At 43.1% G+C, this 25,774-nt stretch overlaps 1 protein-coding gene across 2 annotated transcripts in view; it reads right to left on the minus strand.

Annotated features, from left to right (window-relative positions):
- The window catches only part of SGPL1 (sphingosine-1-phosphate lyase 1), an 89,818-nt gene that overhangs the window by 8,363 nt on the left and 55,681 nt on the right, over window positions 1–25,774 (minus strand). For both annotated transcript variants that reach the window (XM_077454585.1, XM_077454584.1), the window contains exons 7-13: window positions 24,906–24,994; window positions 19,178–19,286; window positions 18,659–18,757; window positions 17,571–17,717; window positions 15,029–15,267; window positions 13,807–13,953; window positions 6,688–6,808 (exon numbers count right to left, since the gene is read on the minus strand). In XM_077454585.1, coding sequence (XP_077310711.1) covers window positions 6,688–6,808; window positions 13,807–13,953; window positions 15,029–15,267; window positions 17,571–17,717; window positions 18,659–18,757; window positions 19,178–19,286; window positions 24,906–24,994 — 951 coding nt within the window. The remainder of the gene's footprint in view (window positions 1–6,687; window positions 6,809–13,806; window positions 13,954–15,028; window positions 15,268–17,570; window positions 17,718–18,658; window positions 18,758–19,177; window positions 19,287–24,905; window positions 24,995–25,774) is intronic.

Below are 25,774 nucleotides of genomic sequence, written 5' to 3' on the forward strand. Positions count from 1 at the left end.
CTTGGACAGAGCCCATTATAGAAAGTTCACTTTTCTTAAAAAAAAAAATAAAAAAATTACACACACATTTTATATACACATACACACATATACATATACATATATACACACATATACAGTACAGACCAAAAGTTTGGACACACCTTCTCATTCAAAGAGTTTTCTTTATTTTCATGACTATGAAAATTGTAGATTCACACTGAAGGCATCAAAACTATGAATTAACACACGTCCAATTATATACTGAACAAAAAAGTGTGAAACAACTGAAAATATGTCTTATATTCTAGGTTCTTTAAAGTAGTCACCTTTTACTTTGATTACTGCTCCGCACACTCTTGGCATTCTGTTGATGAGCTTCAAGAGGTAGTCACCCGAAATGGCTTTCCAACAGTCTTGAAGGAGTTCCCAGAGATGCTTAGCACTTGTTGGCCCTTTTGCCTTCACTCTGCTGTCCAGCACACCCCAAACCATCTCGATTGGGTTCAGGTCCGGTGACTGTGGAGGCCAGGTCCTCTGGCGCAGCACCCCATCACTCTCCTTCTTGGTCAAATAGCCCTTACACAGCCTGGAGGTGTGTTTGGGGTCATTGTCCTGTTGAAAAATAAATGATGGTCCAACTAAACGCAGACCGGATGGAATAGCATGCCGCTGCAAGATGCTGTGGTAGCCATGCTGGTTCAGTATGCCTTCAATTTTGAATAAATCCCCAACAGTGTCACCAGCAAAGCACCCCCACACCATCACACCTCCTCCATGCTTCACGGTGGGAACCAGGCATGTAGAGTCCATCCGTTCACCTCTTCTGCGTCGCACAAAGACACAGTGGTTGGAACCAAAGATCGCAAACTTGTACTCATCAGACCAAAGCACAGATTTCCACTGGTCTAATGTCCATTCCTTGTGTTCTTTAGCCCAAACAAGTCTCTTCTGCTTGTTGCCTGTCCTCAGCAGTGGTTTCCTAGCAGCTATTTTACTATGAAGGCCTGATTCACACAGTCTCCTCTTAACAGTTGTTCTAGAGATGTGTCTGCTGCTAGAACTCTGAGTGGCATTGACCTGTTCTCTAATCTGAGCTGCTGTTAACCTGCGATTTCTGAGGCTGGTGACTCGGATGAACTTATCGTTCACAGCAGAGGTGACTCTTGGTCTTCCTTTCCTGGGGCGGTCCTCATGTGAGCCAGTTTCTTTGTAATGCTTGATGGTTTTTGCCACTGCACTTGGGGACACTTTCAAAGTTTTCCCAATTGTTCGGACTGACTGACCTTCATTTCTTAAAGTAATGATGGCCACTCGTTTTTCTTTACTTAGCTGCTTTTTTCTTGCCATAATACAAATTCCAACAGTCTATTCAGTAGGACTATCAGCTGTGTACTGTATCCACCTCCTGCACAACACAACTGATGGTCCCAACCCCATTTATAAGGCTTGAAATCCCACTTATTAAACCTGACAGGGCACACCTGTGAAGTGAAAACTATTTCAGGTGACTACCTCTTGAAGCTCATGAACAGAATGCCAAGAGTGTGTGAAGCAGTAATCAAAGCAAAGGGTGGCTACTTTGAAGAACTTAGAATATAAGACAAATTTTCAGTTGTTTCACACTTTTTTGTTCAGTATATAATTGGACATGTGTTAATTCATAGTTTTGATGCCTTCAGTGTGAATCTACAATTTTCATAGTCATGAAAATAAAGAAAACTCTTTGAATGAGAAGGTGTGTCCAAACTTTTGGTCTGTACTATATATATATATATATATATATATATATATATATATATATATATATATATATATATATATATATATACACACATACACACACACACACACACACACACACACACACACACACACACACACACATGGTATCTCTGAAGAAATTACACTTTTCTGCAAAGTAGTGAGTGTACAGCTTGTATAACAGAGTAAATTTGATGTCCCCTCAAAATAACTCAACACACAGCCATTAATGTCTAAACAGCTGCAAACAAAAGTGAGTACACCCTAAGTGAAAATGTCCAAGTTGGGCCCAAAGTGTCAATATTTTGTGTAGCCACCATTATTTTCCAGCACTGCCTTAACCCTCTTGGGCATGGAGATCACCAGAGCTTCACGAGTTTCCACTGGAGTCCTCTTCCACTCCTCCATGATGACATCACTGAGCTGGTGGATGTTAGCAACCTTGCACTCCTCCACCTTCCATTGAGGATGCCTCACAGATGCTCTATAGGGTTTAGGTTTGGAGACATGCTTGGCCAGTCCATCACCTTTACCCTCAGCTTCTTTAGCAAGGCAGTGGTCATCTTGGAGGTGTGTTTGGGGTCGCTATGTTGGAAAACTGCCCTTCAGCCCAGTCTCTGAAGGGAGGGAATCATGCTTTGCTTCAGTATGTCACAGTGCATGTTGGCATTCATGGTTCCCTCAATGAACTGTGGATGCCCAGTGCCGGCTGCACTCATGCAGCCCCAGACCATGACACTCCCACCACCATGCTTGACTGTAGACAAGACACTTGTCTTTGTACTCCTCGCCTTGTTACCGCCACACACGCTTGACACCATCTGAACCAAATAAATTATCTTAGTCACATAAGACTAAGGACATGGTTCCAGTAATCCATGTCTTTGGTCTGCTTGTCTTCAGCAAACTGCAGGCTTGGCTGTGCATCATCTTTAGAAGAGGCTTCCTTCTGGGACAACAGCCATGCAGACCAATTTGATGCACTGTGCGGCATATGGTCTGAGGACTGACAAGCTGACCCCCCACCCCTTAAACCTCTGCAGCAATGCTGGCAACACTCATACGTCTATTTCCCAAAAACAACCTCTGGATATGACACTGAGCAAGTGCACACAACTTCTTTGGTCGACCATGGAGAGGCCTGTTATGAGTGGAACCTGTCCTGGTTAAGCCACTGTATGGTCTTGGCCACCATGCTGCAGCTCAGTTTCAGGGTCTTGGCAATCTTCTTATAGCTTAGGCCATCTTTATGTACAGTGGTGTGAAAAAGTGTTTGCCCCCTTCCTCATTTCCTGTTCCTTTGCATGTTTGTCACACTTAAGTGTTTCGGAACATCAAACCAATTTAAACAATAGTCAAGGACAACACAAGTAAACACAAAATGCAATTTGTAAATGAAGGTGTTTATTATTAAAGGTGAAAAAAAATCCAAACCATCATGGCCCTGTGTGAAAAAGTGATTGCCCCCCTTGTTAAAACATACTATAACTGTGGTTGTCCACACCTGAGCTCAATTTCTCTAGCCACACCCAGGCCTGATTATTGCCACACCTGTTCACAATCAAGGCATCACTTAAATAGGAGCTGCTTGACACAGTAAGGTCCACCAGAAGATCCTTAAAAGCTACACATCATGCCGAGACCCAAAGAAATTCAGGAACAATTGAGAAAGAAAGTAATTGAGATCTATCAGTCTGGAAAGGGTTATAAAGCCATTTCCAAAGCTTTGGGAATCCAGCGAACCACAGTGAAAGCCATTATCCACAAATGGCGAAGACATGGAACAGTGGTGAACCTTCCCAGGAGTGGCCGGCCGCCCAAAATTACCCCAAGAGTGCAGCGACGACTCATCCAAGAGGTCACAAAAGACCCCACAACAACGTCCAAGGAACTGCAGGCCTCACTTGCCTCAGTTAAGGTCAGCGTTCATGCCTCCACCATCAGGAAAAGTCTGGGCAAAAATGGCCTGCATGGCAGAGTTCCAAGGAGAAAACCACTGCTGAGCAAAAAGAACATCAAAGCTCGTCTCAATTTCTCCACAACACATCTTGATGATCCCCAAGACTTTTGGGACAACATTCTGTGGACCGATGAGACAAAAGTGGAACTCTTTGGAAGGTGTGTGTCCAAGTATATCTGGCGTAGAAGGAACACTGCATTTCATAAAAAGAACATTATACCAACAGTAAAATATGGTGGTGGTAGTGTGATGGTCTGGGGCTGTTTTGCTGCTTCAGGACCTGGAAGACTTGCCGTGATAAAAGGAACTATGAATTCTGCTGTCTACCAAGAGATCCTGAAGGAGAATGTCCGACCATCTGTTCGTGTACTCAAGCTGAAACGAACTTGGGTTCTGCAGCAGGACAATGATCCTAAACACACCAGCAAGTCCACCACCGAATGGCTGAAGAAAAACAAAATGAAGACTTTGGAGTGGCCTAGCCAAAGTCCTGACCTGAATCCTATTGAGATGTTGTGGTATGACCTTAAAAAGGCCGTTCATGCTCGAAAACCCTCTAATGTAACTGAATTAGGACAATTCTGCAAAGATGAGTGGGCCAAAATTCCTCCAGGACGCTGTAAAAGCCTCATTGCATGTTATCGCAAACGCTTGGTTGCAGTTGTTGCTGCTAAGGGTGGCCCAACCAGTTATTAGGTTTAGGGGGCAATCACTTTTTCACACAGGGCCATGATGGTTTGGATTTTTTTTCACCTTTAATAATAAACACCTTCATTTACAAATTGCATTTTGTGTTTACTTGTGTTGTCCTCGACTATTGTTTAAATTGGTTTGATGTTCCGAAACACTTAAGTGTGACAAACATGCAAAGGAACAGGAAATGAGCAAACACTTTTTCACACCACTGTAGAGCAACAATTCTATTTTTCTGATCCTGAGAGTTTTTTGCCATGATGAACTTCCAGTGACCAATATGAGAGAGAAAGAGAAAGAGAAAGAGAAAGAGAAAGAGAAAGAGAAAGAGAGAAAGAAAGAGAGAGAGAAAGAGAGAAAGAGAGAAAGAGAAAGAGAGAAAGAGAGAAAGAGAAAGAGAGAGAGAGACAAATTGAGCACACTTGCTCCCTATTCATACCTGAGACATTGTAACACTAATCAGTCACATGACACCGGGGAGGAAAATGGCTACTTGGGTCCAATTTGGACATTTTCACTTAAGGGTGTACTCACTTTTGTTTCCAGAGGTTTAGACATTAATGGCTGTGTGTTGAGTTATTTTAAAGGGACAGCAAATATACATTATTATACCTTTGCTACAATGTAAAGTGTAATTTGTTCAGTGTTGTCACATGGAAAGATATAATAAAATATTTAAAAAAATGTGAGGGGTGTACTCACTTTTGTGAAATACTGTAATATAATTTTAATATTATAATATTTTTTTTTTTTTTTTTTAAATCAATCATCATCATGTAATCATCATGTTTTTTTTTTTTTTTTTTTTTTTTTTAGGAGCCTGTAAAGCATTGCATCAGCAGATCACGGTTGTAATCTCAGGCTCCTGCAGTCTGTCAGTGTAGCTGTCTCCCTATACCTCATAGCGGCAGTTACTGAATGACAGGAAGAATCAAGCACCCTGGTAGTTCCTTGAGCCCCACACAGATGCATTCTTTTCAAATTGCGGGTGCAGGAAGAAGATCCCCAGGCTACTGTCACAATTAGAAGGGGGATTAGGGAGAGGCTGCAGGAGCACTTGCATTGAGTGTGATGATACAGCCCACCAATGGAGCACAGGGGAGCACCAGCCGCTGGGACAGCAGAGGATTGGGCAAGAAAAACTGGGCCCCTAGAGTTTAGTTTTTTTTTTTTTTTTATTAAAAAAAAGAAGGAAAAAAAAAAAGTTAAAGTTTGGTTCCGCCTCCCATGCAGATTACACGCAAATAATCAAAAAAACAAATAATGTGCACTGTGCTCCCTATACCTCCTGAGATATTTCATGCACAAAAGGAGGTGGGAGCAGTCCTAGCAACATGTCATCATGAGGCCCGACGGCTAAATCCAGAAGAGCAGTAGATGGAGAGAAGATCTTAGCAGGACAATGCTGGATCTGAACTGTGCAGAACCCGCAACCTGGTAAGCAGGAGGGAGTTGAAGATAGAGATTTGCTTAACGCGGAGTTCCACACAAAAGTGGAACTTAAACTTTAAGCACCCCCTTACATGCCACATTTGGCAGGTAATTTTTTTGACAGGTATTTCCTGTCCCACTTCCTTCTTCCACTGTCTCGCCGCCTAGGCCCACGCCTATCCCCCTAGGTGGCCCCTCCCTCTCTGCAAACTTCTGGGACACATTATGTACGAAAGGCAAATCCACTTTGCATTGCAAGTGCACTTGGAAGTGCAGTCACTCAAAATCGAAGGGGTTGATCTGAAATGAGTGGAAGCTCTGCTGATGATGTTATCCAATCGTGTGCAAGCCAAAATGCTGTTTTTTATTATCTTTGCATGTCCCCCTCAGATCTAAAGCAGCTTTAATTCCGAGTGCACTTTCAGTGCAAACTGGATTTGCCTTTTGTAAATAACCCCCATAGTGTCACTACTCTGTGGTCTTCTCCTCAGGGACACTACATGAATAAAATGGAGAATCCTGCCGCAACCATATGACAATCTCAGTGCCCTTGGTAGAAAACCAGTATATGAAATCCAATGGGACACCTTGCAGCCAATATCTTTGAGGAATACAGTATTTTAAAATACCTTAAACTTCCCACAAAGCTTACATTTCAGTTCTGTATAGATTAACGTACAAAAGCATAATGACAAATGCAATGTCCATGTTATTTTCCTTTGCCTATCCACTGAAGGAAAGCTGCACTTCTGGAATGTCAAATGATAAAACTGGCACAGGAAAACACTATATATTCATAAATCATCTCTAATTTAATACTTCTAATTGAGGTTTAAAATGGGTAATAAAACAATAGTTACCACTCCAGTAGTTTTGGCTCCAGGGTCTTTCATTATCACAGCGACAGACTCCTGAATGTCCTTCACAAAAAGCTCTGCAACTCCAGGCTTTGTATGTAGCATGGTGAGACATATGTGAATGCTGTCATAAAAAAGCAAATGAAGACTTGATAACAGCTGGCTCAACCACCGGAAACACTGGTGTACCTGTATAACCAGTCAGTTCACACATATACAGTAGGACTAGACTGAAGAACTTAAGGTTCTGCAGTTAACTGTCCACTGCTTTTTGTAGTAAAAGGATATTTACCAAAGGACTAGTCTAAGTATATAGGCCTTTCTATGGGTTCTAAATTCTTTAACCCAATAGAAGTGTTTCTTTTGTTTCAAGAGCTGGTATTGTAAAACATTTTTTTTCCTGAAACAGACAACCACAATCACGTGAGCAAGCTGTGCCCTCCCCGCTTCAAGGTGTACCTATGATCAAGACAAGAATAATGACCTGAACTAGTCATCAACAGTCTCAGTTATCTTCTAGAACATAGTGAAAGGTCCAAAACCTGGAGCTACAATATATAAATCAGGGATATGCAATTAGCGGACCTCCAGCTGTTGCAAAACTACAAGTCCCATCATGCCTCTGGTTCTGGGTGTCATGCTTGTGGTTGTCAGAGTCTTGCTATCCCTCATGGAACTTGTAGTTCTGCAACAGCTGGAGGTCCGCTAATTACATATCCCTGATATAAATGGTGTTTTCTACTAGAAGTCAGCACCAGTCGCCTACCACTGCTGCCTTTACAGTAAATTACATTTAGCCTTGGTTCATACCGCTGCAGCTTTGAAATCGCACTACATCAGCACAATTTCAAATACCGCAGATCAGTGCGATTTTCACCTCCAATTTCATAGAGGCTAGTAACTTCATTTACCAAAAGTCTACACAAGTTGCAATAAACTTCCCAAAAAAGTAGTGCAGGAACTGATTTCTGAGTCGCAACGGTTCCATTTCTGGCAATGTGGTGCGACCAGCCATACAATTTTAAAAACTTAAATCGCATGACAAAAATCGCACCAGTGTTGACCCGGGGCTTAGACGGACTAGAAGTTTTCAGTAAAAATACTGAAAGTCAATAGGAACTATGTCAAGGTCTACATCCACCCCATCACTGCATCAACTAACAGAAGAAGCTCAGGAAAGAAAGCTTTTACTGGTTCATAGGAACAGATTTTCTATTTATTACAGACCTACTTTCACATTTATGATTTTAAGATGGGTATTCACTAGTAGAATTTCATCTAAAATGTTTCTTCAGTTCAATTTTCTAACCATTAGTGGGGCCACCTGACTTTTTTCCACCATAGTCACAAGAAAATTGGAAGGAGCAGGATGGAAATGTTTTCTCAAAACGAATTTCTAACATTGTATGAATTTTGTCCATTTGTTCCAAAATCGAATGTTAAAGCAAACTCAATTTTTAACTACCTTGGAAGGATATTCGTCACGCCGTTAAACACAGTAAGAATTTATGAACACATTTTTGTTCGAAAACTGGAGTTAGTACTTACCGGTAACTCCTTTTCCGGTGGTCTTCCAGGACAGCCCTTGAGAGATGGAGCTCCTCCCATCGACACAGGAAACACATTGCCACAGTTCAAAAGGCGGTCCCTCAGGTCCCTGGTCAGTCATTCACCAAGAACCGAAGGATGGAACTGAAAAACATATAAACCATAACAGGTAATAACATTAGTACATCACTACAATCAAATAAAGGGTGGGATCGTGCTGTCCTGGAAGACCACCGGAAAAGGAGTTACCGGTAAGTACTAACTCCAGTTTTCCCAAGTGTTCTTCCAGGACAGCCCTTGAGAGGATCCCCAAGTACTTACCAGATTAGGGGGGGACCACGGCCTGGAGGACTTTCCTCCCAAAGGCCTGATCCTGACTAGACATTAAGTCCAGTCGGTAATGCCTTGTAAAGGTGGAAAAGCTTGACCATGTGGCTGCTTTACATACCTGCTCCGGGGTGGCACCAGCTCTTTCTGCCCAGGATGCAGACAACGCTCTTGTGGAGTGAGCTTTAACACCCTCAGGAGGATCTCTATTCAAGGCCTTATACCCCTCTGCTATAGCTAGCCTAATCCATCTAGCTATGGTTACTTTTGAAGCTTTCTGTCCCCTACGCTGTCCGGAAAAAAGGACAAAAAGGGAGTCTGAGATTCTGAATGGATTTGTTATTTTAAGATATTCTAGAATACACCTCCTCACATCCAATAAATGAAAACGTTCCTCTTTCTCATTTGCTGCATTTTGACAAAATGAAGGGAGGACAATATCTTGGGACCTATGGAAGCTAGATGCTAACTTTGGTAAGAACCCAGGGTCTGTCTTTAGTATGACTCTGTCTTCTAGGATCTGTAGGAATGGTTCCCTGATGGAAAGTGCTTGGATTTCACTGACCCTACGGGCTGAAGTGATTGCCACCAGGAGAACTGTCTTAAAGGTAATAAGCCTTAGGGAGGCCTCTGAGATAGGCTCAAAGGGTGACCCCAAGAAAGCTTTTAGTACAACTGCTAAATCCCAGGATGGGACTTTTGTGATTCTGACTGGCTTACGCCTAGCGACTGCCTTACAGAATCTAGCGACAAAAGGATTTTCCTGTAAGCGTTCATCTAGGTACACACTTAAGGCAGCTATCTGTACCTTAATAGTACTTAGGGTTAAACCCTTGTTTACACCTTCCTGTAAAAACTGTAGAATATTAGCCGTATTTATGTCACGGCTATTCAGCCAGCTATTAAATTTTTTCCAGACTTTTTTGTAAATAGCCCTCGTGACTGGTTTGCGACTCTGTAGTAAGGTCGCAATTACCTCATCTGACAGGCCCTTACTCCTTAAGATTTCCTCCTCAGTAACCACGCTGAAAGCTTCAGTGTGGCGACCTGCAGATGGTAAAGAGGTCCCTGCGACAGGAGGTCCTGTCTGTAGGGAAGTCTTAGAGGCGGACAATCTGTCAATTGTAGCAACGTTGTGAACCACGGTCTCCTGGGCCAAAAAGGTGCTACTAGAATCAAACAGGTTTTCTCCTTGAGGAATCTTGCTAGGACCCTCGGAATGAGATGAAGAGGGGGAAATGCATACGCCAGACTGAAAGTCCATGGAGTTTGCAAGGCATCTACCGCCAGGGGTTGATCTCCTGGGTTTAGCGAGAAAAAATTGGGAACCTTTGCATTCTTCTTGCTCGCAAAAAGGTCTACCTCTGGTTCTCCCCAGTGAGCTGTTATGAGATTGAATGCCTCTGGGTGTAAGGACCATTCTTGGTTCGAAATCTTCTGTCGACTCAAGAAGTCCGCCTTGTTGTTCAGCTCCCCTTTCAGGTGAACTGCAGAAATGGATTCCAGATTGGCTTCTGCCCACTGGAGAATGCGTCTGGCTACCAACATCAAACGAGGACTTCTGGTACCTCCTTGTTTGTTTATGTATGCTACAGCCGTCGTATTGTCTGAACGGACTTGTAGATGGTGACCCTGTATTGCGGGGTGAAAAGCTAGAACAGCTCTCAGGATTGCTGTTAGTTCTTTCCAATTGGAAGAGAAACATTTCTCCTCCGGGGTCCACTTGTCCTGGACCCAGCTTGAGCCTAGGTGGGCTCCCCAGCCCCAACTGCTCGCATCCGTTGTTAGTGTTGAAGTGATAGGAAGGACCCAATGAACCCCTTTGTTTAGGTTCTCCGTGTCCTTCCACCACCAGAGGGAGCGTTTTACCCTTGAGGGGATCAATACCTCCTCCTCCAGATCTCTGCCTTTTAATTGTTCTAACAGAAAACCCTGAAGTTCTCTTTGATGGAACCTGGCCCATTGTACGGCTGGAATGGCTGCCGTCATAAGACCTAAGACCGACATTACTTCCCTCACCGTACACTTGGGGCTGCATTGAAGAAAAGATATTCTCTGCCACAGATTCAAAATCTTTTCTTCCGGCAGTATAATTTTTTGATCTACAGACTTGATCCAGTACCCCAGATACAGGATCTCCTGTGTTGGGGTTGTCTTGGATTTCTCCTGACTGACAATCCACCCTAATCGACTCAGGCTGAGTTGAGTCAATTCCAGGTCCTGAGAAAGACGACTCTCTGAGTGGGCTGTTAGGAGCAGATCGTCTAGGTAGGGGATAATTGAGACTGATTGAAGCCTCAGAGGAACTAAAGCCTCTCCGAGAACCTTGGTAAAGATTCTCGGAGAGGATGATAGACCGAAGGGAAGTGCTCTGCACTGAAAGTGGTAAACCTTTGTGTCTATCTGCACTGCCATCCGAAGGAATTTCTGGCATTCCTCCCTTATTGGAATGTGCAGATAAGCATCCCTTAGATCCAGGGTTGCCATAAATGTCTCTTTCTGCAGGAGATTCTTTATGGAATAAATGGACTCCATCCGAAATCTCTTGTAACGGATGGAGCGATTCAGTGGACGGAGGTTCATAATTAGTCTGAATCTCCCTGACGGTTTTCTTACCACAAAAATGTGCGAGTAAAAACCGTCTCCTTGTTCCTGAATAGGGACTGGTGTCAATACTTCTTGATCCACCATTTCCCCTATCAGTAAAGGTAAGGCCCTGGCCTTTTCTGAGTGACTTGGAAGCTTTGTCACCAGAAACTTGGAAGGAGGGTTGCTGTGAAATTCCAGCGTATGACCCCTTTTTATTATATTTAAGACAAACTCGTTCGAGGTTGTCTCTTCCCATTGTGGAAGAAATTTGCTTAATCTTCCTCCCACAGGAACCCTGACGTCACTGGGGTTTGGGATCCTGATTGGGGCGGCTAAACAGTATGCCCCCTTTTCCTTTCCCTTTATGTCCCGACCAATGTTTTTTGGGGGTTGAACTCTTCTCTGGTTTAGAGGGTTCCTTAAAGGGACGAAAAATTTTTCTTTGAAAATTATTCTTTTTTGCGGGAAAGGTTTTCTTTTTGTCCGCCGTCCTTTCTAAGGCGGAGTCTAATTCAGGCCCGAAGACTAAGTCTCCTGTAAAAGGGACGCTGCACAGGCGGGTTTTAGACGCCGTGTCTCCCCCCCAGGTTTTCATCCATACTGACCTCCTTGCTGCCACTGAAAGTGCTGCAGATTTAGCCGTAAATTTAACGGAGTCCGTGGAGGCGTCAGAGATGAAACTGGTGGCCTTAAAAAGCATAGGGAAGGATTTCAAAAGCTCCCCCCTAGGAGTGCCTGCCTTTAAGTGTTCTTGTAGTTGCGATAACCAGAACTCCAGGTTTCTAGCTACACAGGAAGTGGCTAGAGCTGGTTTTAAGCCTGCCATAGAGGCATCCCAGGCCCTCTTTAAGACAATGTCTGTTCTCCTGTCCATGGGATCTTTCAGGTGGCCCATATCCTCAAAGGCCAGATCAGCCTGCTTTGAGATTTTGGACAGAGGGGCGTCTAGTTTTGGATTTTTATTCCAGACCGCCTCTGGGCTCTCATCAAAAGGGAACCTTCTCTTAAGGGATTTAGGAAAGAAAACCTTCTTGTCTGGTTCAGACCACTCCTTAAGGACAAGGTCAGAAAGCACCTTATGTATAGGAAAAACCCTTGCTTTCTTTTTCCCCAGAGCCTCATACATTTGATCATGTCTGGATAACTGAGTTTCTTCCTCCTCAATTTCCAGCGTATCATAGATAGCCCCCATTAGCTCATCTACTTCCTCGAGAGATAATCTATATTTTGAGGCTTTAGATGCTGCTTGATCCTCTTCCTGACCAGAGTCAGTGTCAGAGGATTCGGGGCTAATCAACGTGGGGCTAGGCTCCCTGACCATACGGGGCTCCCCTGAGCTGGGTGTTGTAAGGCATGGTGAGGATGAGATTATAGTTGTTTTACTCGTGGAGGCAGCTGCAGCTGATCCCACGTCAGTGATTAACTCCCGGAGGGACTTAAAGGTCGACGCCATTTCCTCTTTAAAGGAGCCCAAAAACTTTGCTAAAGGGGAATCTGCCTCAGATTTAAGCAAGCTTGCAATGCATTGCTTGCATAGGGCTTTGTTAGAGCCAGAGGACAACCTATTCCCACAATTAGGACACTTTTTGCGGCCTGTCTTGTCTTCCCTTGGCATCTCTTTAGCCTGAAAATAAGAAGACAAAGGATTTCTTAGCGTCAGCACCATGTCCCTCTTAGAATCACCACTAACAAACAACCTCACTGTGAGTAAACCGCCACCGTGGGGCACTACAGGGCCCAGCCTACAAACACCACCACTCCACCAGAGTAATAGCATGCCCAGCAGCCTACCTGGGTTTGGCTGGTGCCTGTCTCCGCCGGAGTATCCTGGGGAATAGCCTCCATGGTCCCCCTCTGACGCTCCGGATCCCGCCGCTAATCCGGTATAGCTGGACGCTGGTCGGGCTTCACAGGCACAGCGCTGGCTCTCCCTCTCCTCCTTGTACCCTAGAGACCCGGAACCGGAAGTCTCGGCACGCAGTGATGACGCGGTTCCGCCGGAAGTGAACGCTCGGCGTCTCCGACCCCCTGCAACGAGGAGGGAAGATGGAAGGTTCCACTCACCACTCCTGGGGGAAACCAGCGTCATTCTGCCCCTGGCCACCTCGGCACTGGAAGGAGGAGGGTAACGGGTCTGCTCCGGTTCAGCTGGACGGTACCCGAGCCAAAGAAAAAAGGTATGGACCCAAACTGCAGCCATAAACTAGGACCCGGTCCCTTAGGCTTGCAGGTTCTCAGGCAGCCCCTGAGAGGGGCCTCCAGGTTCCTGGCAACATGTTCCTCCGACGGAGGAAACACAAATGACTGACCAGGGACCTGAGGGACCGCCTTTTGAACTGTGGCAATGTGTTTCCTGTGTCGATGGGAGGAGCTCCATCTCTCAAGGGCTGTCCTGGAAGAACACTTGGGAAAATCTACTACCTTAAAATCTACTACTTAAAAGGCCTGGCAACCTTATCTGCAGAAGGGCTTTTCTTTTAAGAAACTTTTTTTTTTTTAAATGACACAGAAGATATGACAAAGCTGCATAGACCATTTCAGCACAGGAGGACAATTAATTGATGGTTTTATTTCTCAAATAGTGGAAATTCAGGACTCTAAGTTACATAGTTATACTTCTATCTATGTGTGGAAAACCAGCTTTTAAAATGTACTTACCTAGATGGAAACTGAAGAGTATTCAAGTTCCAGCCCTTAGCTGTCAAAGAGTTGGACAAGCGGTAAATGTCAAATTGATCTGACCCCAGTGCGATGACAGACACCTCTGGATTTCCAAATATAACAATCTCCTTGACCTTTTGCAACCTTCAAAGATATAAGCAAGCCATAAGACAGTATTAAGTTACATACTAATCCCATCAGTGAAGATAACCAGACAAAAAACAACACTCATTATCCACTATTAAGGCCGGCCATAAAGGCTGCAAATTTCCTTCCTGCAACAATGTGGTTGCAGGAAGGAAATTCACACGATTCCCTCATCAACAAACACAGACAGTGCTGACATGGGAAGCCGTCCCTGCTGGTAGAAGACAGTTATTATTGCTAGCGGCTATAGCAGCCACTAGTGATAATTGCAAGAGAATCTTGCAGACTGTTTGTACCCAAGCTGATTGATTGATCAACTTGGTACATTTAGCCTGCCCATTAACGGTTCAAATCTTGGCTGGTTCTTGCTGAATCAGGCGAGATTTGAACAGTGTATGGCTGGCCTAACAGCTCAGTCAGCCGAGGTAAATAAGCCAATAGAACATATTGATGCATGCAAGAACTGCAACACAATTTGCTAATCACACACAGCTCTTTAACAAAAAACAGATCTAAGCAACATTGTATTGGCAATAATTCAAAGGACATAAAAAAAAAAAAAAAAATAAATAAAAACACGTGAAAGTGTATGTCTATCTGCTGACATCCGATCTGTCCCGACCTGCAAAATCCAGACAGATGGATGTCCTATTTTCCATCCGTCTTGCGGAGCAGATGAAAACAGACAGGCGGTCCGTAATAATCCGATCCCCCCATAGAGGAGAGCGGTCTCTCTGGCAGGTCCGTCCCAGCACAGTGTGCAGAGACAGACTTGTCATCCGCTGGTTCAGCGAGGATCAACATAGCGATCACCGCTGAGCAAGCGGATGAGTAAAAACGGACAGCCTCATGTGAAAGGGGCCTAAATGCATCTCAAAATGTTGTGACATTTTAGCCACCTATCTCTACTGTAAAGAACAGATGTTGAAAACGGCTTCATACAAAAAACGGAATACAGATAAGGCATATATGAATGCAAAATCTGTAACATTTTATAACATGTAACCTGTGCAAGATGCAAGCAGAAGTGAATGAGCACAAGCAAGAAGTCAGATTTATAGATAAAACGTACTCCTTTATGATGAACCGTGCAACAGTAATGATCTTTTTAGTGGCTTCAATATATCCATCTTCTCCAATGTGCATCATTGTGGCCCAACAAGCAGCTACTATACCACCAGGTCTGGAGCCAGCAATAGAGGGAGAGGCATAGAGACCGCCTGGCCAGTCTGATGCTACAAAGTATTGGTAATGTCTGTAGTCCTTCTTGCTGTACAGTATTACAGAAGAGCCTTTCGGTGCATAGCCATACTGGAATTAAAAACAGAAAACGTTTACTACTTACATTTCTGACCTACAGAAAGTACATTTCTTCCACCTTACCTCTGCTTTCTTATTAGATTGACAGTGAAGTCATTATATGTGAAAAAATATAATATGTCAACATTCCTTAGACACCAGTCTACATATTTCAGTAAAACTGCCTCCAAGTACCTCATTTTTATATTTTTCCATCAAGGTCACATAATCTCTTCAGTCTATTTTCCCAAACCAGCCATGTAGAACGGGGGCAGAGACAGAAAGGGACACTTGGTGGTATCTGCAGACATCATGTATCTGAGGAGCTCTATAGCACCATGGCTTCCTAGGAAGCATCTTAATGACATCTATAGGACAAGTCCTTCTCCCTGAGCCGAGATGACAATTAAAGCGTCGGACTGCCCTACAGGCATTGCTGCTTGTGATGTGGGCAGCTGGATAAATAAAAGTGGTTCTAAAGGGTAGACATTGTCTACTTTAAAGTGGTTGTAAACCTCAGACATGAAATATGAACAAAGCATATCTCTATATACACTCAAAAGACATGCTGGTAGGTTAATTGGCTTCTGTCTAAATTGGCCCTAGTATATGAATGTGAGTTAGGGACCTTAGATTGTAAGCTCCTTAAGGGCAGGGACTGATGTGAATGTATATGTAAAGTGCTCCGCAAATTGACGGCACTATACAAGTACCTTAAATAATAATAATAATAATAATAATGTTTATACTTGTCTCAATTGAGCGTGTCATTTCTGTCTGCCGCTTCCTTCCTCTGCCAGCAGCATGAATCACTACTGACAAGTTTTCCCACACCAAGAGAAAAAAAAAAAAAAAAAAAAAAAAGGATGACAAGGGAGTGATCTCCAACTGTTGACAGCGTCAGCGCTGCGTCCCTTCCCTCCAATAAGCGTTACTCACTGAGCAGTGCAAAGTGTGACTTTCCCCCTCCATCCACCTTTTTTTTTTTTTTTTATTTAGGTCTCAGACAGGCTTAGAAATTCTGCACTTTGGATGAAGAGAAGACTGCAGATAAATAGGCACAACTTATGTAGGAGGATTTGTTTCATCTCTGTACATCACCTGCGGGTAGTCCCTTCACTGGGTATATGTAAGGGTTTACGTAATACTAAAGCATTCTTAATTTTATTAACATTATTACTTAAAGCATTCCCTGCATTAAACAGGAAGCAAGAAGTCCCTCCGGATAGTGAGAAATTTCCAGGTGTGTCACCAGAGTTACCAGAACACATGTAGCCATTGGAAGATTTCCACTCTATTAGTGTTCTACTGTCAACCCAAAATTTGAAATTCTTTATTTACTTTTCGCTTTCGATGACAAACATGACAAATGGAGAGTCAATATTGCTAAAGGAGGCACGGGCAGCAATAGAAACTGACAAGTGTTCCAACTTCTCTGCATTCTATCCAAAACTAGAACAACAAAAAAACAAAAAAAAAAAAAAAAAAAGAGAAGGTGTTGTAAACCCTTACTGATCACTTTTACCTACAGGTAAGCTTATATTAATGCCTACCTGTAGGTGCAAGAAATATCTCCTAAACCTACACGGTTTAGGAGATATTTGCAAAAGACAGCCAAAAGATGCGCCATAGACAGCGGCACACGGGTGCACTGAGTGCGCCGTTTCTAACCGCGGCGGCTCCCACATGCATGCACGGGAGTGACGTCATCGCGGATTCCGGCCAATCACAGCACTAGAGCTGCGATACCTGGAAGGAAGATGGACGATTCGTGGAAGAGGGGACATCGGTGACATCCCTGGCTCCTGCGTCAGGTAAGTGACACATAATGGGCTACTAAGATGTATAGTAGCTCATTATGCTTTATCTTTGCAGAGAAACAAATAGGAAGTAAAACCCATCAGGGTTTACTTCCTCTTTAAGGCTAAGAACAGTTTCAGTATGTAAAGAAAATACCTGTTAATCTCGCCAGAAATGCAAAGTCTTGTCATTACCTGTGGGCTGAACAGAAAGCACAAACAAGCGCCACTAATACCCACCCCAATCCCCCCATGTAATGCAGATTAACAAAGACAAATACGCAAGATACACTGGAGAACAAAAATGTAGCCACCCAGGGATACAATTATGTTATTTGCAGGATCACCAGGTGAAAATAAAAGGGAAAAGCCTGAGAAAAAATAAACTAAGTAAGCTGCAATATCTGTTACAGGAGATATAAAGATGTTATTTTAGAGTGATCAGACCAGTCTGCATAGAACACAGATATGACTATAGAAATATATATTAGCACAACACCCCATCCTGAGGTTTACCTTGTGGGTATCCGCCGAGATGCTGGTCACACCTTTCACTCTGAAGTCGAATAGTGGAAGGGGAAATCCGGCTTTCTCCATAAACACAATCAGGAAACCACCTAAGCAGGCATCCACATGAAACGGGATATTGTATTTTAGAGCCAGCTATTAAGAAGAAGAAGAAAAAAAAAAATGAAAAAATACATTTGTCCAATTAAGCAGTGTTTTTTTTTTTTTTTTTCATTTTTATATGAAATGATTGTAATGTACTTATTACATAATGCAGTAGAGGGATGATGTAGCAAGTCTTGAATGCGTTGCAGTTTATTACCCAACTCGAACCAGGAATTTCAGTACCGTATATACTCGAGTATAAGCCGAGATTTTCAGCCCCTTTTTTTAGGCTGAAAGTGCCCCCTCGGCTTATACTCGAGTCACCGCCGTCTGCCTACCTGATCAGCGTGTCGTGCAGACAGACGGCGGCCATTCCACTGTTCAAAAGCCGCGCCTCCCTGTCTGTAATAGGCGGAACACTCAATTTCCCAGCAGTCAGTGTTCCGCCTATCACGGACATCCGCTCATCCTCATACTACGGACGAGGATGTCCGTGATAGGCGGAACACTGACTGCTGGGAAATCGAGTGTTCCGCCTATCACAGACAGGGAGGCGTGGCTTTTGAATAGTGGAATGGCCGCCGTCTGTCAAAGACGAGGAGGAGAGGTGCGGCTCTTGAATCCTGGCATGTTTTTATGACATGCTGATACATGCAAAATGGCACACAATGGCACACGGAGCTGCAGAAGGACACAGAGGCTGCAGATTGGCACACGGAGACATGCACAGGACACAGGTAGGCTGCAATGGACACAGGGAGGTACACAGGTATGCAGCTGCAGATGGGCATTGTTGACCCTCTTTTCCACTCTTTTAAGCTGTAACAGTAGCTGCTGCATGTCTCATCTTCGGCTTATACACGAGTCAATATGTTTTCCCAGTTTTTTTGTGGTAAATTAGGGGCCTCGGCTTATATTCGAGTCGACCTATACTCGAGTATATACGGTAAATAGAATTTGTAGCTCAGTGCCCTATTACAAGCCTTGCTTACCTTGGCGACTTCTTCTATTGGGTCAATAACGCCATGAGGGAACTGCGGGGCTGAACAAACCAACATGGCTGTGTTCTTTGAAATCGCTCTTCTCATGGCCTGTTAAAATAAAAGCACACTTAACATTGCAAGACTTAACAAGAAGTTTTCATGAACGTGCAGCTTCTCTCTCCGCCCCTCCCAAACCCCATAAAAAAGTAACTTTAGAAATGAAAGTATTAACTGTTTACAATAAATACATTTTTTAGCACGGATGCAATAGCTGAAGGAGGTAGTGCCATCTCCGCAATGCGTAGGACAAGAGCTTTGTAATGAGAGATCTACATAGGGTCAGCCACGTTTGGCTATTACATATGCAGGCTGTCCTTCCAAATGGTGGTGACTGGTTCTCTATGTTCACAGAGAGATGGCATTTCCAATTTAAACAAAATAAATTGGTCTGTAGAAAAAAAACTGAGCATACAGTACATACCTCCATATGTTGCAGAATATAGAACTTCAAAAAGACACAATAATTACCTTCACATCCACTTTCATTGTTTTTTTATCGAAGGGAATGTGCACCATCTTCATGCCAAAATAATTAGCTGCTTTGTCAAACGCTGCATGGGCACTTACAGGGGCGATGCTATAAAGACAAAAACATAAGTATAATGCCCGTTTCATACTGTAAAGTTCCATTTACAATATACACATACATACAGTGCTGTGAAAAGGTATTTACTCCCTTTCCGTATTTTTGTTTTTTGCATATTTGTCACACTTAAACGATTCAGATCACACACATTTTAATATTACACAAAGATAACCCGAGTAAATTCAACATGCAGTTTTTAAATTATTTAATTTATTAAAAGGAAAAAAGCCTGGCCCTATGTGAAAAAGGAATTGCCCCCCCCTTCATCCTCCAGGCAGTCCCACTCCCCCTCCCCCCGTTAGAAACACTCCCTAGGACACACATTTAAAAAAAAAAAAAAAAAAAAAAAAAAAAAAAAAAAAAAAAAAAAATCGCTGATTGCCGACATTACTAGTAAAAAATAAATAATGCCATAAATCTAGCCCCTATTTTGTAGACGCTATAACTTTTGCACAAACCAATCAATGTGCGCTTACTTTTTACCAAAAATATGTAGAATACATATCGGCCTAAACTGAGGAAGAAATGTTTAATTTTTTTTTTATATTTATTATAGCAAAAAAAAAAAAAAAAAAAAAAAAATTATATATATATATATATATATATATATATATATATATATATATATATATATATATATATATATATATATATATATATATATATATATATATATATATATATTTTTTTTTTTTTTTTTTTCCAAAATTGTCGGTCTTTTTTGGTTTATAGCACAAAAAATAAAAAACAGCAGAGACGATCAAATATCACCAAAAGAAATCTCTATTTGTGGGAATAAATAAAAATAATATAAAGCACATCAATTTTGTTTGGGTACAGCGCCACACAACCATGCAATTGTCATTTAAAGCGATGCAGTGCCATATCGCAAAAAAATGGCCTGGTCATTAAGGGGGAAAATCCTCCCAGTCCTTAAGTGGTTAAATATTTTGTTTGGACCAAGTGAGCCAAACAAAGCATTTCCTTCACTAATACACACACCCTCGTTAGCACTGTATAAAGTAACATACAGTATACAGCTCTGTGTTCTGGCAGTGGTACTTCCCATCCAACAAAATCAAGTTGGGCTGAGCATTTTGCCCTCACTCGACTTTCTGCCCATCCACCCCGGGGATAGGCACCTCCCAGGCCTGTAGAAGGAGCTGAGCTCAGAGCTCGTAGCCTGCCTGCCCATCCCATGGAATTGTAACAGTGATCCTGAAAGTAGCCCAGCTGCCCGTGGCATCATTTGCAGGTGTTCCATGCTGGTTCTGGACGCCTTCCTGGTGGCTTCATTGGAGCCCTTCTCGGATGCTTAGAGCACCAGGATCCCACTACACCATCAGATTACAGATGTTTTTACTTCTTGTGTGTGTTTACAAGCAAATTTTAATGGCAAGGTAACTAACACTGCACTCAGGTGGTGCTTCCTGTGTTCTCCCCTCTTTTATGAAATATGAACAGAGCAGATACCTCTATAGTGTGTACTTGTCTAAATTAAAAGCACTAAGTGTCATTTCTGTCAGCTGCTTTGTTCCTCTCCTATTTGCACGAGTCACTTCTGACAAGTTTTCCTGACGACATATGTCCAGCTTCAGCTCGGTTCCTGTGAGCTGTGTGAAAGGGGGAGCGGGTGGTCTCTTCCATCCAATCAGCAGTGAGAGGTCTCCTCACCAAGCCCTGCAGAGTGTAACTTCAGTTCTCTGCCCCTCTCTGAAACAAGCTTATAGATTGTATATAGAGAAGAAAATACTGCATACACAGTTCCTTGCGAAAGTATTCGGCCCCCTTGAACTTTTCAACCTTTTGCCACATTTCAGGCTTCAAACATAAAGATATAAAATTTTAATTTTTTGTAAAGAATCACCAAATGGGACACAATTGTGAAGTGGAACGAAATCTATTGGATATTTTAAACTTTTTTAGCAAATAAAAAACTGAAAAGTGGTGCGTGCAAAATTATTCGGCCCCTTTACTTCCAGTGCAGCAAACTCACTCCAGAAGTTCAGCGAGGATCTCTGAATGATCCAATGTTGTCCTAAATGACTGATGGTGATAAATAGAATCCACCTGTGTGTAATCAAGTCTCTGTATAAATGCACCTGCTCTGTGATAGTCTCAGGGTTCTGTTGAAAGCGCAGAGAGCATCATGAAGACCAAGGAACACACCAGGCAGGTCCGTAATACTGTTGTGGAGAAGTTTAAAGCCGGATTTGGATACAAAAAGATTTCCCAAGATTTAAACATCCCAAGGAGCACTGTACAAGCGATCATTTTGAAATGGAAGGAGAATCAGACCACTGCAAATCTACCAAGACCTGGCCGTCCCTCTAAACTTTCAGCTCAGACAAGGAGAAGACTGATCAGAGATGCAGCCAAGATGCGCCCATGATCACTCTGGATGAACTGCAGAGAACTACAGCTGAGGTGGGAGAGTCTGTCCAAAGGACAACAATCAGTCGTACACTGCACAAATCTGGCCTTTATGGAAGAGTGGCAAGAAGAAAGCCATTTCTCAAAGATATCCATAAAAAGTCTCGTCTAAAGTTTGCCACAAGCCACCTGGGAGACACACCAAACATGTGGAAGAAGGTGCTCTGGTCAGATGAAACCAAAATCAAACTTTTTGCCCACAATGCAAAACGATATGTTTGGCGTAAAAGCAACACAGCTCATCACCCTCAACACACCATCCCCACTGTCAAACATGGTGGTGGCAGCATCATGGTTTGGGCCTGCTTTTCTTCAGCAGGGACAGGGAAGATGGTTAAAATTGAGGGGAAGATGGATGCAGACAAATACAGGACCATTCTGGATGAAAACCTGTTGGAGTCTGCAAAAGACCTGAAACTGGGACGGAGATTTATCTTCCAACAAGACAATGATCCCAAACATACAGCAAAATCTACAAAGGAATGGTTCACAAATAAACCTATCCAGGGTGTTAGAATGGCCAAGTCAAAGTCCAGACCAGAATCCAATCGAGAATCTGTGGAAAGAGCTGAAAACTGCTGTTCAAACGCTCTCCATCCAACCTCACTGAGCTCGAGCTGTTTTGCAAGGAAGAATGGGCAAGAATTTCAGTCTCTCGATGTGCAAAACTGATAGAGACATACCCCAAGCGACTTGCAGCTGTAATCGCAGCAAAAGGTGGCTCTACAAAGTATTAACGCAAGGGGGCCGAATAATTTTGCACGCCCCACTTCTCATTTTTTTATTAGTTAAAAAAGTTTCAAAAATCCAATAGATTTCGTTCCACTTCACAATTGTGTCTCACTTGTTGGTGATTCTTCACAAAAAATAAAAATTTTATATCTTTATGTTTGAAGCCTGAAATGTGGCAAAAGGTTGAAAAGTTCAAGGGGGCCGAATACTTTCGCAAGGCACTGTAGACAGATACAGAGATGAAAGAAATCCTCCTACATAAGTTGTATCACCCGAGGATAATCACTTCACGGTCAGGGTTTACAACTACTTTGAGGCTGCATTCACACCTGAGCGTAGCTTTTTCAAGCGTTTTTTTGCGGCGTTTTTTACCGCGATTCGCGGCGTTTTTTACCACGATTCTCAGCATTTTTTGCCGCGTTTTGTCGCGAATTTGTGCAGGGCAAAAGGTCACCAATGTTAAGCATTGAGCAGATACAGCGTCAAAACGCCCATAGAAACGCTCGTTGTCACGCTAAACGCTCGAATCGAGCGTTTCCATTAGTTTCTATGGGAATGAAAACGCCCAAATCAGCCCGATTCGCGCGACAAAAAAAAGGGTCTGGAACTTGTTTGAGCTTCAGGCGTAGGGCTTCAGGCGACTTGGAGTGGAGATGTGAACCATCTCCATTGAGAATAATGTATTTTTTCCCCTCCAGCGTTTTGTAGCTTCAGGCGTAGGGCTACAAAACGCTCAGGTGTGAATGGGGTCTAAGGGAGTGAGATTTCTGTGGGTGAGAGTTAAAGTACACTTCTGTTGGGGGAAATATGGAGGTAGGCATTTACTTTCTGAAAATACTAGCTGTCTGGTTATCATAGGTGTGCGCAGGCTATTGCATTAGGGTGTGTACCCCAAAGCTCAAAACAAACATGCCTTTCTCTGCAGCCTTAGTTGCAGGGGGCAGTGAATGAATGGGAAGTTCTCTGTGCTGAGTGGCTTACTGTTCATTCACAAACCGAAGCATAGTAAACACCATTTACTATGCTTCAGTTATGAATGAACACAGTAGTGTGTTCAGTGTTCATTTTCAAAAGGAAGGGGCTAGTAAAATGCATATTTACTAGCCCCTTCTCCCGCTCTCCATCCTGAAAATTCCCTGCATCAGTTGGGGGAAAGGAGAGGGGAGAGGGGAGAGGGGAGAGGGGAGGAAAACCAGCATCACTGCGGGGTGGAGGGGCCAATATGGGGGTAAACCCGTCAGTAGTGGGAATCAGCACCGCATGTAGTGATAAGGGTGTGCCCAGGCACGCCTGGCACACCCCCTACTCACGCTTATCTAATGGTTTCAATACTTCCTAAGTTACTGACCCAGAATAAGCACGCAGATCAGAAGTTCTTCCAGGACAGCGATTCCAAAGGTACTGAAGCCAGACACAATGAGGAAATTCATATTCAGAAGGTTAAAAGATGCAGCCCCAAATTTTTCTTAGTACAGTTTTCATTTAAGAATCTCTTTACGCTGGTGTGCAGAAGAGATTCTCTGAAGACACAGAACATCGAATATTGAAGGAGATGGGCTATAACAGCAAGAGATTTCATCAGATTTCAATCCAGGTAAAGTCAGCCATACATGGATCACAATTTGGCTGGGAAGTTGCACGGAAGTCCTGTTGGATTTTCCCAGCTTGATCAACGCTGCCAGCTATAGCTTGCAATGCTGATGAGTTTATTCCCTGCTGTCATAATGCAATAGCTCTACAGGATGGATTCCCCCGCTCACACTGAGCGTGTGGATGGGAGAATAGGCTGCCTAAGGACAGGCGCACAGAGCGGAGATGGAAGCAACATGACAGTACAACTGAAGGTTTGGAGAAACATTCTCTAGTGTGATGAATAGGATTTTCTGCTGCAATTTTAAGATGGTAGAATTAAAATTTGACATTCGCACAACAAATCCATGGATCCATCAACATTTCAGAATACTAGTGGTGTAATTGGAAGGATATGGCTTTAGCATGGGCCAAAACTCTGCGGCCCTTTCACACGGGCGATCCAATCAGGCCCGCCTGTCAGTTTTTCAGGCAGACCCGATCGGACCCTTCAGTCTCTTCTATGGAGAGAAGGATGTCAGCAAACACATATCCACAGACACCCACTGCCTTCCGATCTGATTCTGTTCACCAAAAATGAATACCTAAAACCTATTCCCTATCCGTCTGGTGGATCAGATCATCTGCCCGCTCAGCGGGGATCAGCAGAGATCACCCGCTGAGCAAGCGGATCCCGCTTCACGGAGGTGACCATATGAAAAGGGGCCTGAGGGGCATTGCCAGGATCTTGTCTAATCCACCTTTTTTTTTTTTTAGAAGGCTAATCATTCCTAAATCTGTGTGATTTTTAGATGTTGCAGAACAATGCACACTGTATACAAAGACAGCCAAATATGAACAGACAACAGGTCATACATCTCTGGGTGTTTAATGCCCTTCTCAAATGCCAGATCTCTGTATGCTTTACAGGCCATTAAGATGCTTTCTGTACCTCCAGATGTGACCTGCAAAACAGAAAAGTACAACGATTGAGTGCAGTCTGTTACACAACTCTGGTGTTGCCCCACTAGCCTGACTAGCAATACGCCCCACCCTTTCATTGACAAACCATCAACAAGTGGGTCTAAGCCTTCATATGGCAGGGTTTTCTATACAAGAACCAGCAGGAACTGATAGACAAGAAATACTTTCATCTACTAAATCCCAGCTCCACCTTCTATGTGTTTACGTACACCCATCTTTCACTTTGTGCATGACACTTGGGTGTTAATAGACTCCACATATAATTAAAATAGTCAGTCTAATTATTAATAAAGACCAACTGCACACCTATGTGTTTTGGAAGCACATTATCCTTGCATTAGTGTGTTGTGCTGTCATTCATTCTGAAAGGCACCTCAGTGCATGAATGGAATGCAGCTTTGAAGCATATTGCAAATCATATAAGTGATCATAGAAATTACTACTTGGTTTATAACACAGGGCCACATGCCCAACTTCAGTTAAAAAAAATAATAATAATATATAAATTATTATATACACATACATATACATATACATATACACACATACATACATACACACACACACACCGCTGGTTTTACAAAAGGACTTACACTTGACCCAATGCGTAAATGTAGAAAAGCATTTGCAAAATGTGTGAAAAGCCAGCTGATTGGACATTGTGAAGCAAGCAGCTGGCTATGTGCGTGTTGATCTCGTCAGAACATATTGCACAAGACAGTTTGTACAAAGATCTATGCTGTACAGAGGACCCTCCACAT

The sequence above is a fragment of the Lithobates pipiens genome, unplaced genomic scaffold (genome assembly GCF_037356315.1).
Source record: "Lithobates pipiens isolate NorthernLeopardFrog02 unplaced genomic scaffold, aLitPip1_a1.2 Scaffold_25, whole genome shotgun sequence".
Taxonomy (NCBI): domain Eukaryota; kingdom Metazoa; phylum Chordata; class Amphibia; order Anura; family Ranidae; genus Lithobates; species Lithobates pipiens.